Source organism: Enhydra lutris, unplaced genomic scaffold, assembly GCF_002288905.1.
Source record: "Enhydra lutris kenyoni isolate GAN:26980312 unplaced genomic scaffold, ASM228890v2 scaffoldscaffold20, whole genome shotgun sequence".
NCBI lineage: Eukaryota > Metazoa > Chordata > Mammalia > Carnivora > Mustelidae > Enhydra > Enhydra lutris.
The window spans coordinates 16,172,391-16,187,170 of record NW_019154104.1 but is presented as its reverse complement, the minus strand read 5'-3'; the positions used below and the strand labels follow the sequence as shown (position 1 = coordinate 16,187,170).

Here is a 14,780-nt window from a genome sequence, read left to right as displayed (position 1 = left end):
CAGGTGTGTTCCTGGAGTCCTGAGAGGCAGGTAATGGGCAGGACTGCCTTTGGCCTGCACCATGAAGCCTGAACCTGCTTCGGCTCTGCCCTGGGCCCTGCCCTGCCTGAGCCCTCAGCTTTGGGCAGCCCCGCTCCCTGCAGCCCCCTGCTGCTAGGAGGTAAAACTTCAGGGCTGGTCCTTGGCCTGTTTACACCTTTCACCCGGCTCACCTCACCACCGCTCACACCTCCTCCATCACGGCAGCCCCAGCCCAGCCCTCTCCCCGGCCTCCCTGGCTGGGGTGTTTGGGGGTCCGCTGGGAGGAGCGCATTGCTGAAGACTTCCACCGACAGAGTACCTTTTCCTCCTCGAATCAAGGCCTCCGGATCCACATGGATAGCTGAGATCTTTTCTTGGAGGACACTTGGCTCCTCACTCTGGTCTCCCACCTCCCCACCTGACTTTCCTCCTCTTCTGCTGCCCGGCCTTCCCCCTCTGCCTCGTTGAATTTCCTGCTTGTGTGCCCATCTGGGGCCGTCTTGCTCACGGTCCTTCTTCCTTACCCTCTGGGTATTAGTGTGTGTGGGCCTCCATCCTCTTGTGTGCTCTCTGTGCCCCGTACTGGCCCGGCCCATCTCCTCTTCCACTCTCCCTTCCGCTGCCAAGGAGGGGGGATCTTCCCCCGAGGGCTGTTCCCTGCCCGGCGGCTCCTCCGGCCTCATCCTGGCAGCCACGATGAGCTTCACCGCAAACTCGGTTTTCTTCACCCTGAAGGTGAGCGTCCTGCTGGGGTCGCTGCTGGGGCTCTGCCTGGGCCTCGAGTTCATGGGCCTCCCCAACCAGTGGGCCCGCTACCTCCGCTGGGATGCCAGCACGCGCAGTGACCTGAGCTTCCAGTTCAAGACCAATGTGTCCACGGGGCTGCTCCTTTACCTGGATGACGGTGGCGTCTGTGACTTCCTCTGCCTTTCCCTGGTGGACAGCCGCGTGCAGCTCCGCTTCAGCATGGACTGTGCAGAGACCGCTGTGCTGTCCAACAAGCAGGTGAACGACAGCAGCTGGCACTTCCTGATGGTGAGCCGCGACCGCCTGCGCACGGTGCTGGTGCTCGACGGCGAGGGCCAGGCGGGCGAGCTGCAGCCTCAGCGGCCCTACATGGATGTGGTCAGTGACTTGTTCCTGGGCGGAGTCCCCGCCGACATTCGACCTTCTGCCCTGACCCTGGATGGAGTACAGGCCATGCCCGGCTTCAGAGGATTAATCCTGGATCTCAAGTATGGCAACTCAGAGCCTCGGCTTCTGGGGAGCCAGGGTGTCCGGTTGGATGCCGAGGGACCCTGCGGTGAGCGTCCCTGTGAAAATGGCGGGATCTGCTTTCTCTTGGATGGCCACCCCACCTGTGACTGTTCCACCACCGGCTATGGAGGCAAGCTGTGCTCGGAAGGTAAGACCTTCTTCCCTAGCCCTCTCTTGTTAGATACCCACCTGCTGGGTTGGGTGAGGGCCAAGACCCATGGTAGAAACCAACGCTGCTGTTGAAGGCCATCTTTAGTTACATGTTAGATAATTGGGTCCCTTTCCTTCGAGGAGGGGTTGGAAATCCTTTGATTGCTCTCAATGGAAAACCCATCAAATCTCATCAGGAAGAGGATCCCAGCTGCTCAATCATGGGCTCTTTACTCAAAGGACTAGATGGTGTAGACTGCAGGATATGAGCCCAGCTCAGCTCCTTCCACCGAAGTGCAGCTTAGCAGGGTCAGTGCAGAGCAAGAAATCCAATAGAAATGGGCAAAGTAGCTATCTCTGTCCTTCCTGATCCCTTAAGAGTTGGACCCTTGGGATGGATGGGAAACTCCCCATCATCTTCTCCTTAAACCCCAGGAGGAAGAATGCCCATGCAAAGGAGAATGAGGGCGGATGGATTCCAGGCCATGCTTGGCCCGCTATCATCCCAGCCCTTCCACTTGCTCCTCCTCCCACAGTCTTTGAGGGAAGTGTCTGGAGGGTAGATGAGGCAACTGGGGATGGGCCTACTCAAGACCTCTTTTTAGCAGCAGGCTTTTTCATATCACGTTCTTCTTTCCTGTCCTCCCTTTGCATCTCCGTGTACTGAGAATGGTATAGGAAAACATGGAGACCGACAGGACCCTTGTCCAGCCAAACACAAGAGGGAGCTGGCGATACTCCGCGTAGCCTTGGAGAGCCCCCCAAGTTCAACTACAGCTTCCCAGGGAGAGGGGACTGAAACCCAAAGACTTAGACTGCCCTCACCTCATTCAATGAATTTTGACTGTTTGGGATTACCTATGGGAGGAAGTGGTCCAGACTCTACTTTGACAAACACTTAAGAAGGCCCAGCTTTGAGCAGGAGGGAGCGTTGAAATGACAAAGAGCGTGAGAACTAACCACATGGGTGTGTGTGCTGGGGTTTGGAATGAGGAAGAGGTAAAGTTCAATTTACACCTGTTCTTTTGGAATTAATCCCTGGATTTCTCTAGAAATGTATTGCCATCCCCCGCTGGTCTCTCCATGGAGGTGGTGGGATGGTGTAGGGCAGAACAGTGGTTCTCAACCTTGGCGACACATATTAAGATCACTTAAGGGAGTTAAAAACTCTCAGGCCACCCTATGGACCTGTTCAATCAGAATTTGGTGTGGGGTGGGGGGTGAGGTGTGGGATCCAAGCATCTGTATATTTTTAAACTCCCCAGGTGATTCTAGTGTGCAGCCAAGACTGAGAAGCAATAGGACAAGGGAGGTCGGGTAGGTGGGGCCGGATGAGTGTCTCAGCACTGATCCCAGGTTTCTTCCTTCTGATGAGGCCCCTGTCTTGTGGCTTGTAATAAAAAATAGTGTCTGCAGGGGTTCCTGAAACCATCCCACCACAGCCCACCCAGCCTAAAGAGGGTGTAACTGATATGAACTTTAGCCACAATTGTTAAAAATTTTTTTTTTTTAAATCAAAGCGAATTTTATTTTCCAGATGGCACATGCTGGAGACTAGGACACCTTGAGGGGTCTTGTTGGAGGCCCCTTTGTAGGTCACGTAGGGGAGACTGGAAAAGCCTCCCCAGGCCTCTGTGGCTGCTTTCGCTGGCTGGGCTGCCCTGGGCATCACGTCTCCCTTCCTGTGGGTGGGCTGCAGGAGAGGGAGATTCAAGACACGCATGCCTCCCTTTTTTGGCTTCTTTTTTCCCCCACGGGGCCCAGTGGAAAAGCGGTTGGGGAAGAGCAGCGGAGGCAACCCCAACCCACAAAGCCACTTTGGGAATGTGGTTATGGAAGCACTTCTTATAAGCAGGTGCCTTCTGGAGCTGACTGCTGTTCCAAAGCTTCTTGGCTTTGGAGAAAGTTCTTCCTGAAGACGCTGACATGATCACTTGTTTTTCTCATTCGCCCAAAGGATATGTTCTGTTCTCAGAACTTGCATTGAAAGCTGGCATTCTTCCTTTCTAGGGACTAGGGTGTTTGCAAGTGTGTTGTTAACTTGCTGATTACCCCTGATTGCATTTTTTGTGTTTAAAAAGAACTCATTTCCTCTGGGCAGGTCTGGATCAGCACTTTTCTGCTGGAAGAATCTCTATGCTGTATATGTGTGCGATTTGTCTTCTCTCTCTTGGTGTGTGTGTGTCTGTGTGTGTCTGTGTGTGAGTCAGGTCTCCAGAAGCATTTTTTAGAGCAGAGTATAGGCAGTCAATTTTTTAATAGCTAAATACAACATGGATATTTTAATAATAGTTCTTTCTGCAGGGTTCAGATCATCTAGTGGCTGTGGATTGATACCCCTATCTGAAGAAGGCAAACACACGGCGCAGCTCATTTATTCTCCCAATACATAAATAGAGTAAATGAACTCTGTATTAACAGTAACACTTGGTTGGCTCAGAATAGAGCGGTGCAAAGGTTGAGGTGAGGGTGGCTGCTGGGGGAGGTATCAGAATTTACTGTTGATAACTTGGAGCCTGTTGATTCTGGTAATTGTCATCATGTCTAATCAATCACAAAAAAAAAAAAGCACTACAGGCTTTTAGAAAAGATCTGTCTCTCCACACGTAGTTAATTCCTAGATAGTCAGCAGGGGTGGGGTGGGTGGGGAAGATACTCACCTGTAAAATATTAAAGGGAAAAAAATTACAGGAGCTGCTAAGTGTCAAGTAGATCTTGCACAAAACAAGATAAATAGCCCAAATAAATGCTTCCCATTTTCCTCAAGATGTGGGGAGGTGGGTAGTGAGGATGCCTCCATCCCCCATCTTGCCCCCTTTCAGCTGCGCATGGCAGGGACCCGAAACCAGGGAACTTATTCCAGAGGTGGGTCCTGTGGTTGTCCCAGTTTGTAAGAATGGCCTTGACGTGATCGTGTGGGGGCTTGTACCCAGGACGGAAGGTCCGTTGTGTACTTCATGCTCTAGCAGCTAGGGAGCAGGAATTGCTGGGAGGGCCCCTGCAGCTTTAGATGGATGTGGTCGGGGCCTGTTGGAGGCACTCTCTGTGGTCCATTAGCTGCTAGCACGCCCGCGGCATTGATGTTTGCTTGGCCTGTCTGGCTTTCCATGCCTTGATGGCTCCAAAATGTCTCCATGCTGCACCCTGCGAAGAACGCACAGATGGGCCCATCTCCTTTATGTGCTTTGGGCTATTTTGACCCCGCAGTGGGTATTTCTTTACGAAGACCCAGAAGATACCGGAGGTAGCTTCTGTGAGCAAGCTGGGCCTGGAGGGTCAGAGGTCGTGGACTCAGTGTCTTCTTTCACATGGTGAAATGTTACTCACTCTGGCTCCAGGCTGAACTCCACGCAGCCTGCTTGAGAAAACTTCATCCCAAGGCTCCCAGCCTAAGTAATGGTCACATTGAATGTGATGGAGAGGAGGTCCCAGAGTTTTACTTCTAGGTGTTATGTTTATAAGTAAAATGTTTTGGTGTTCAACTTCAGACTTGTCAAGGCTGACATTTATTTTTTTTAAAGATTTTATTTATTTATTTGACAGAAATCACAAGTAGGCAGAGAGGCAGGCAGAGAGAGAGGAGGAAGCAGGCTCCCCACGGAGCAGAGAGCCCAATGGGGGCTTGATCCCAGGACCCTGGGATCATGACCTGAGCCGAAGGCAGAGGCTTTAACCCACTGAGCCACCCAGGCGCCCAAGGCTGACATTTAATCTTGCTTTTTTAGGAAGGGCTTGGAGGACTGAAGAAGTGAAGATAGTTCAAAATGATTTTAAAATTCTGCGTCTCTGTTCTGGAAGATAGTCTGGCTACGGCATTGCATATGCACTGGTTTTGGTCTAGCCCAGTCTGTCCCCTTACGGGTAGCCTGGAATCTCACTGTGTAATGAAGAGGTATCCTGAGCTCCCCCTAGAGAGCTATCTCCTCAGGGGTCATTGAGAGTTTATTATTACCTTGAAATGAGTTTAAAATTGATTGTTTATTTTTAAACCATTCTTAGTTATGAATGTGCATGTATTGAATTTCTTAACAATCTTATAGTCATGAAGAATTGATTCGCTCCCAAGGTGTGTACATTTCAGTACTGAAGAGCTCATTTACTGTGTTGTCAGCCTGTTACCTGTGGGGTAGGGCCAGGGAAAGATGGAGAAGGCATCACTTGTTGATTTCTCCCTCCAGGTCTTGTGCCATGGGCCTGCCTATGTCACATACCACTTGTGTCCACATTTTTAGGTTCATTCGGTGAAGAGGCATGAGGTCTTATTCAGTTGGGGGAGAAAATAAATCATTGCACTCTCTTCCTGCTGCCTTGGGCAGGTGCCCAGACCAGAAGCTGCTGTCTTGAGTCTTAGCTCTTAAGTTTTCAGGCATTTCGACTCCACAGTGAGGTGTAGGGGTGGGTGTCGGCAGTAGGGGCCTGAGCCTTACCACAAGCACACTGCTGAGTGGTACCCAAGGGCCTCCCCTTCCCATCCCTGACATCTGACCCAGGTTGATTGGATGGATGGCTCAACACCGCCGGGTGGCCTTGGTAAGCCTTCCTGAAGGCGAATTTCAATTACTTTCCTTTTTATTGAGAATTTTGTGACTCTTTCCCCATTTATCAAAACCAGAACTGGGATGGAATGGTATACCAAGAGACTGCTTGCCCCTGAGCATTTACCAAAGGCCAAAGACAAAGAATGTTATAGTTAAGGCGGCAGTGATGGGCCCAGCTGATCCTTCTGCTTTGGGCATTTGTGTAAAAACACAAATCTCTCCTCCCCTCCCCAGTGCACTTCCTGCTGGGATTGTAACAGGGCATTGTTGTTCCCAACCCATGAGACCTGGCCTGGCCTGGGGCTGGGGGCCCGCAGGGGATTGGTGAGAGTCGTCCGAGAGTAAAGACTGTCTCCTTGCCAATCCTTCTCCCTGGTGTGGAGACGGTGGCACACAAGGGAGGCCTTACAACATGCACAACGGGTAACTGGCTTCTGAGACCTGATTGCCACACAGCATTCAGGCTTTAGGTGGGACTAGCCCAGCCAGCCAGCAGGGGCTGTCGCTAAACGGAGCCTGAATAGGGGTCTGATTGCTCCTTTTTCCTCCTCTTCTCCTGATTACCAAGTGAGATTTCCTGGGTATGCTGTATGCTAAATGGCTGAGCAGCCGCCCGCCACTTGCACCAATTATCCCTCTTTTAACTGCCGAGGGAAGAGCAATTTTTTATACCCCCCCCACCCGCATCTCTGCCTTTAAAGAAATAAGACCCTTTTTCCTTGTTCCCCCTTCAGTGGGGGCGAGAACAGCCCTTTTTCTCCCTGCACAGTCTGCACACCAGCTGCAGGCCCAAAGGGGGTGGACACCGGTTAATGCTTCGTCCAAATTCAGCAAGGTTGAGGGTCATACAGGCATTTTGCCAAGAGCCTTGGAGTGGCACATGAGCTTGCATTTGCATTTGGTAATGAGACACCCCAGGCCCCTCACTGGGGGCTAATTATCTTCACAGCCCCCATCTCCCTTTTTAGGCCGCCTGGGAAAGATGGTTTCCAGTTCCTAGGGCAGCTGCCCATTAGCTGGGTCCTCTGCCCCCTTCAGAGGACAGAAGAGATGGGGTAGGGGCTGTGCTTGGGGCATAGGACTAGCAACGCCCTCCCCGATGATTCCTGTTGTTCTGCAGTGTGTGTCCTGTGCGACAGGCCCAGAGGTGGACCTGGAGTGAGAGGCTTTGGGGCAGGGCTGTGAGGGTCAGGTACCGTTCCTTGGGTAAAAATAATGATGATGTTAGTATTACTATTACTGAGTCCCACCCTGTGCCTGACAGCCTAAGGGCTTTTTATGCATTGTCTCATCTCATCCTCGTGGCACTCCCGTGTGGGTGAGATCATTCACTAGTGCCATTGTACAGATGAGGAAAATGAGGAGTAGAAAAACCTGGAACTCAAACAAGGTTTAGTGTAGGTGTTAAGGGCATGGCTTCTGGAGTGAAAAAGATGGACTTAAATCTGGGCTTGTCCACTGATAAGTTGTGTGTCTTTGGAGATGGTTTTGGAAGCTTCAGTATTCTCATCAATAGTAATAGTAGTAATAATAATAATAATAATAATAAATGATGTCAGCTAGCATTCAAGGAGCACTAGTTCCATGTCTATACTACTTTGCAGAAATTAGCTATTATAACCCTCACAACCACTCAACACACTATTATTCTCACTTTGTAGATGTGGAGGCTGAAGGACAAGAGTTAAATAGTTCCTCCAAGGCCACACAGTTAGTAACAGGCAAAGCTGGGATTTGTACCCCAGCTGCCTGGCTTTAAGCCTGCACATAACCACTACACCATCCTGCCTTGCAGCAAAACAAGGGTAAGAAACCCTACATCATCAGTGGTTGAGGGCACAAAATGAGATGAAATGTATAGGGTCATTTACATCGTCTTAGGGGAAGAACCAAGTCCTGACTCCGGGCTGTTGGTTGCCTGGTGCTTGGAAGAATGAACTGTGTGAGTCAATTTGGTTTCACAGAAGGTCTGAAGCTTCCCTGGGAGTACCCCCACCTCTGCCATTTTCCTTCATCCCCGTTTAAGAAATGGCAGAGATAAACGGAGGGGAATCCAATTTTGTTGCCATTTGGCCCCTGCCTAAGAACACTGGATCACTGATAACAGTTGTGCATGTTGGATAGTATTTGGAACTCTTTGCAAACTTGTGGTGTTCTGGCCCCCATATCTACCCAATGAGGCAGGTGGGGAAGGCTTTGCCATCCCACTGAACAGGTGAGGAGACCCTGACCGGAGGTGCCAGTGAACTTGGTGTGGGTATGAGAGGAGGTTTTGATGCTGCCTGTTTGGCAGGTGTCTCTGGGACCTGCAAACCCAGATCCCCAACATGGCATTTTTTTCTGCTCCTAGGCTCCCTTCATTAACACAAATGGCCTGTGTCTCCATCGTGAAACGGAGCATTGCCTCCCTGGATGCTGGTGATAAGCAAAATGTTAACCTCCTGGTGTAGGAGGTTATCAGCTTGGCTAGTCCCGGGAGCCTTGCTCCTCCCAGGCAGACAGAAAGAGAGAATATGAAAAAATGAGAGAGAATGAAATGAATGTCTCTGAGTGGTCGATTCCCACCCTCAAGACACTGGTTTGAAGTGAAGTGACTGGAGTTTGGACCCACGGGTCCCGAGGCATTTGGACACAGCTGCACAGCCCTGGAGCGTCGCCTGACCTCTTCAGATTTAACCTTTGGTTTCCCAGGTACCAGGAATTGCCCAGCACCCAACCAAGGGTTGGCAGTAAAAGAGGGAGCTCCTGGATTACTCTATCTTGCTCTGTTGCTGCCTTCTGAGTGTCTTCACACTAACAAAACCAAACTCTCTTTCTCTGTGTTTATTTTTCTCTTTTCCTTTGTGTGTGGGGGAGGGGAGATTATCACAGAGCCGGATTCAACCCAAAACAAGACCTTTCCTATAGCCTCACTTACAGGGTCCCTTCTAAGGTGCCATACCTCATTTTGAATTTGTGATATTTTTTTCCCCTTAAGGGATCCCCATTATTGTAAGCTTCCAACCCCACTGCTGTGGATCCGTCTCTGTTAAGACTTGTTGCTGTCCCATGACAGCAATGTTGCTCTGGGTGTACATGGAGTTCTCAGTGACCTAGGACCCTTCATCACAGACATATTTTCCTTCATTTTGTAACCAGCAGGGCAGGAAGAGCCATGGAGAGGGAGTGTGGAGGATGAAGGGCTTCCAGGAATATCGTTTGGGAAGGCAGGGGAGCTATCTGGGGTATCCAGTGGGGAGAGTGAGGACATGTTTAGAAATGTTTGTAGACGATGCAGAGGAACATGGTGGTGTGTAAAAAGAGGGGGCGCCCCCATCCCGCTCCGGAGCATTTCCCAGCTGAAGTTGGGATGTTTGGTTCTCTGCGGCTCACTGGGGGGCTGTGTTCCAGGTGACAGGCTGTGGCTGACAGAGGAGAGGGACAAAGCGTGGCTCTGCAGGCCTGTCTCCGTGATCTGTTTGGGAACTGACAGCGCCAGTGGGTTGTCATTACTGCTGTTGTTCTCCAGAAATTGATGTCTTTGGGTGACCTATTTAAAAGCAATACGGGGCTCCCGTTAAATGTGTCATCATTTATATCTGCTCTCAGACCTCCACCGCTGTCCACAGTGTTCCTAAATAATGTATTTTCCAGTTAAAAAAAAATTTTTTTTTAAACTCAGGAAGCAGTACTAGCAAGCTTTCAAAGATAAATTGATCTCACACTCATCCAGCCAAACCTCCCAGCTCTGCTCTGTGATAGAACTTACTTTGCACGTGGTCCTAGAAACGGTGAATGTGTTAGCTGTTTGAGGGGGAAAATGCTGTACTGGGCGAGGGTACACAAGAGTCTACAGAGGATAGAGACGAACGAAAGACAGAGACCCGAGCTGTAGGCCACGGGAAACTCCTGGTTTAGGTGTACCGTAAATTGCATGTAGGATCCTTTCGGTTTTACTGAGGCTCTTATTGAAGTGTCTTTGTAACTTAGATGACCCTGAGGAATTTTCCTTCAAGTTTCTTGTGAGACTCTATGCATCTGATCGTCTCCTTACATTTTTGCCTCTTGTCTGCTGGTCCAGTTCTCCTGAGGTAGTTCTGTTAGCAAAGATCTTAGAAGAGAGTCTCAGTAGTCCCATGGTTGTCAGCAATGCTTGGACTGGCATCTTTGCTCTCCCAAGCAGTGGGTTCCAGGCAATTCCATAACCTCTCCTCCGAGTATTATTGGGAATGTGTTGTCTACAGCCCCTGGAGAACAGACAAAGTGCAGTGAGAGAGTGTAGAGCTTCTTTAGTTAATAAGTTGCTTTAAAATAAAAATAATACCCTTCTTGTGAGAAGGGACCAGCCAGGCTGACATCACAGGTCTGTGATCCAAATGGAGGGAACAGGGCTGGCAAGGCTGGGAGTGCACCAGACTCTCATGGTTTCTTCCTTCTTCCTCATCCCCTCAGGCTTCTTTCCTTTCCAGAAGGGGGTCCCATCTCTTGCATGGTTATCCTTGGACAGCTAAAGGAATGGGGAAGGGTGGGTTTAAAGGATGTTAAGCCTCTCACCCATGGGATTCCTAAAAGACGAATCATCACCTCGTATACTAACTGCATCTAGGTCAGGAAAGGCAAGGGCAGAGTTCAGGCTCAGGTGATGTGCTGTGAGACCCTTCTCACTTTGAAGGAGCCACACGGAAATTTGGGGGGACTCTGGTGCCAGAGTGAGGGGTGGAACCCCGATCCCATGACCCATTGGAGGACAGTAAGACATTTACATTGCCTTCTAGTCATGGCTTGCCCTATGTAAGGCACTGGAAACCAAGGTACGTTGTTAAGAATCATGGAATGATAACTTCGGAGGGGACGTTAAGTGTCTTTGGGTCCAACTTCCTATTTCCCATCCTCTTGTCCACTGTGTAAGACATTTCTCCTCTTCCCCCAGAATTACCCTAGTCAGCTGCAGTGACAGATGGGGGCTGAGTGGTTTTCAGGGCAGCCTAACGTGTCTCTGATCACTGCAGAGGATCAGGGCACTAGCTTTTCCTACATGGGGCTGCACTCAGCCTCTAGCCACTTCCTCACTGGTCCCCATTCTAATTAAAGCAGTCTGACCTTTGCAGTGGGCCATGTGGGTGAGGGGATGGATGGGTCATAACATTTCTGGATGATGCTTTGCAAGAATTAACTCTTGTGTCAAGAAAAATTCATAAGGGATTCTCTAATAGGCACTAGTGGTGCACACACCACCGGGTTATTTCGAATTAACTGCTTGTGATTAATCTTCAATCATGTGGGAGAGGCTGATGTGGGAACAGGCTCTGAGGTAAGCGGGTGATTCATACTCCAGTCATTTTGTTCCTAGGGAGCTTGCACTCTGAAAGATTCGTGGTTGGCCCCATCTCTGGCTCTATTGTCTGTGCCTCATTTCATCCCCCTAAGATGCCCCATCTTCCTCCCTACCCAGCTAGCTTTGCAACATCTCTGATTTTCCAGGGATGCCCTCCCCCAGGACCCCCGGGAATCTCGAATAGCTTGACAATAAGATGAGAAGTTCTAGAATGCCATGGAGTAGCATAAAGTGGAACCGGGTCGGACTAGCTGAACAAGCGCATCCTGGCATTCGGGGTTGGACACCCCAACAGATATCAAGGTTTTGCTAAAAATCCTAATGGGATAGTTAAAAAATAAAAAAAGGGATACGGTCATGAGATGAAGCAGGATTGGAAGCAAGAAGCAAAAATGCTTCCATCTTGCCAGGTTGCCCTGGGTATCCCATGCTTTGGGCCCTGTTGAGCAGAAGTCTCCTAGGGAGAGGGATTAGGAAGGGCTACATGATGTTGCTCCCACATGGACATTGACTGGAAACCTGCCACACACTCTCTCCTGCCCTGTAAAAGGGAAGAGGCTGGTCTTGATGTTCAGCTACCTCCTCATTGATAGTCAGTTTGCTGACAATGCAGCAAAGAAAGGAGAACTCATCTCCTAATTGGGTGGTTTAAAATAGTTTACTTTTTATTTTAATTTTAAATTTTTTTAAGATTTTATTTATTTATTTGACAGACAGAGATCACAAGTAGGCAGAGAGGCAGGCAGAGAGAGAGGAGGAAGCAGGCTCCCTGCTGAGCAGAGAGCCCGTTGCGGGTCTCGATCCCACAACCCTGGGATCATGACCTGAGCCGAAGGCAGAGGCGTTAACCCACCAAGCCATCCAGGCGCCCCAATAGTTTACTTTTAAAAAAAAAATTATATTTTTGAGAGAGAGCCCATGGGGCTGGGGGGAGGGGCAGAGGGAGAGGGAGAAATTTTTTTTTTTTTAAGGATTTTATTTATTTGACAGAGATCATAAGTAGGCAGAGAGGTAGGCAGAGAGAGAGGAAGAGAAATAGGCTCCCCGCTAAGTGGAGAGCCCGATGTGGGGCTCGATCCCAGGACCCTGAGATCATGACCTGAGCCGAAGGCAGAGGTTTTAATCCACTGGGCCATCCAGCTGCCCCAGGGAGAGAGAAACTTAAGCAGGCTTCACGCCCAGCGTGAGCCTCATGCAGGGTTCAATCGCACAACCCGAGATCATGACCTGAGCCAAAATTAAGAGCTGGAAGCTTAACTGACTGAACTACACAGGCACCCCTAAAATAGTTTCCTTTTTTTTTTTTTTTTTAAAGCGAGAGAGAGCATAAAATAGTTTACCTTTAAGAGTAAAGCCCACAGGGGCGCCTGGGTGGCTCAGTGGGTTAAGCCTCTGCCTTCGGCTCAGGTCATGGTCTCAGGGTCCTGGGATCGAGCCCCACATCGGGCTCTCTGCTCAGCGGAGAGCCTGCTTCCCTTCCTCTCTCTCTCTGCCTGCCTCTCTGCCTGCTTGTGATCTCTGTCTGTCAGATAAACTAAATAAAATCTTTAAAAAAAAAAAAAAGAGTAAAGCCCACAGACATCATTCTGAGTCTAAGCTTGAGATGTGCTCAGAGTCATAGGCTTCTACACCACAGTCTCATCGTCCACCCAGGCTCCATGGACTATGTGCGTGTGCGGGGAAGCGGGCAAGACCATCTCACACAGTCATGTGAGAATTGTCACATGGGCAGATGATTGAGTTTTAGTGGAGGGAGAAACTTCGCAGTTTGCTCCTCCTGATGTTGAGCGTTCAGCCTCATGTTAAGCAGATTGGGGCCGTTTTTCTCCCATGTAGAGTGTATAACCAGTGGCTATGTTTTAATGTGTCTTTTGGCTTCTTTTGGCTTTCACATCCTTGATGCAAGTTGCGGTAACTCAGCTGAGTTTCCCAATTCTCGTTGTAGGGGCGTATGCAAGGAGGTACTCTCATTGAGAACTCTCAGACCTGAAACTAAGGGAGTACCATTTCCCTTTGTTAATTAATCACTGCACATACAGGCATGGGTGCTAACCTGCATGTCTCTGGTATGTGACAAACAGCAGGCGCTCAATAGATGTTGCATTAATAAAACACATGACATGTCTGTGTGCATGTACTTTCATGTTTTGTATGTGCGCATGTGTGTCTGTGTTCATGTGCTCGCTAACACCTGGTGATGGATGGATGAAGGTTCCCAGGAATGTGAGTTTAGTAATATCTGCTTAATAATTTGACCAGCGTGTCAGCTGTGACTTGGACCGAAGGGACATGAGCCACCCTGGAAATGCCTTCTCTTTCTTAATATAAACAGTGACATGTTTACCGTGGGACAGTTTTCAGTGTGTCTGTGCCAAGCACATATATACTACATTCCACCCGGTCTGATCTTGTTGAAGACAGACTGGAAAGACTTCCTTGTTTGTTTACAAAGCAATAGTTTCCTGTAACAATTACAGGCAGCAGCCAGCCTGGGACCATGTAAATGCTTGTGCAGTGGCTGTTTGAGGCAGACATGTGGTTGTCACTGGAGATGGAGAGGCCCCATTAGCTTATGTGGATTCCCTGGAGAAGACGAGGCTCACTGGGGACAGGATAATTGTCCTTGGATATCAGAAGAGCTGCCATGAAGAGGAGGGAGTAGATATTGAGTGGGAGGGTTGAGAGATCAGAGCTACAGAGAAAGAATCCTGATGCTTAGAGCTATTGGACCATGCCTCCTCTCATCTGGAGGGGGTGCAGCGGGTGCTAGAGTGATAGCTGTCAGTGTGTACTGGTGTGTACGTACATGCCTTCAAACCACGGACACCATGCTTCTGGGGGTCTCAGTCTCCGGGACCACCCTTATGTTTGATCATGTTCATCCTCTGCTTTTTAGGGGGCGGGGGTAGGAAGTTGACACTCCAGATCACTGGCCTTGAACATGGGGCACATGAAAGACCATTATATGGGAAAGAAATAATGAAATGTATAGTTAACTTATTTGCAAATTATTTGTAAATAAATATACATCTTTTAGAAGAACACATTAAAATTATTTTTTCTAATAGGGAGTTTGTTCAGAAAGGTTTGGAGGCCACTGATCAACACACAAGCTGTTGATCTCTCTTCAGTTGAATATGTTCCTCTTGGCCTCCTGTTACAATTCCTCACCCCCTGCGGGCTTGCAGCTTTCAGGTGGAAGCTGGTGCTGATGGCATGTATATCAGGCTCTCCTCCTCTGTCCTCAGCCCTGTGTGTGGTGGTCTTGGTTGACCTTGCCAGCAGTCTGGGAGGGCCCCATGGGAAGATGCTCCGGTCATGCCTCCCTCCTTTGGAGGCCTCACTGTTTGGAATTACTAATATTATCCCAGAGCTTCTTTCGTCATAAAATCATGGCATTTGCTGGGGCGATTTTGGATTGTGGAAGAGAACAAAGTCTTTGGGGTATCTTCAGGCGTTTACAAAGGAGTTCTTGATGTATAAATCATGTATCTCTTGGA

General features: G+C 49.4%; 1 protein-coding gene across 2 annotated transcripts in view; it reads left to right on the top strand.

Annotated features, from left to right (window-relative positions):
* The first annotated feature begins 717 nt into the window (after positions 1 to 717).
* Positions 718 to 14,780, top strand: part of LOC111148522 (neurexin-3-beta) — a 1,534,880-nt gene continuing 1,520,817 nt past the window's right edge. For both annotated transcript variants that reach the window (XM_022505142.1, XM_022505141.1), the window contains exon 1: positions 718 to 1,426. In XM_022505142.1, coding sequence (XP_022360850.1) covers positions 718 to 1,426 — 709 coding nt within the window. The remainder of the gene's footprint in view (positions 1,427 to 14,780) is intronic.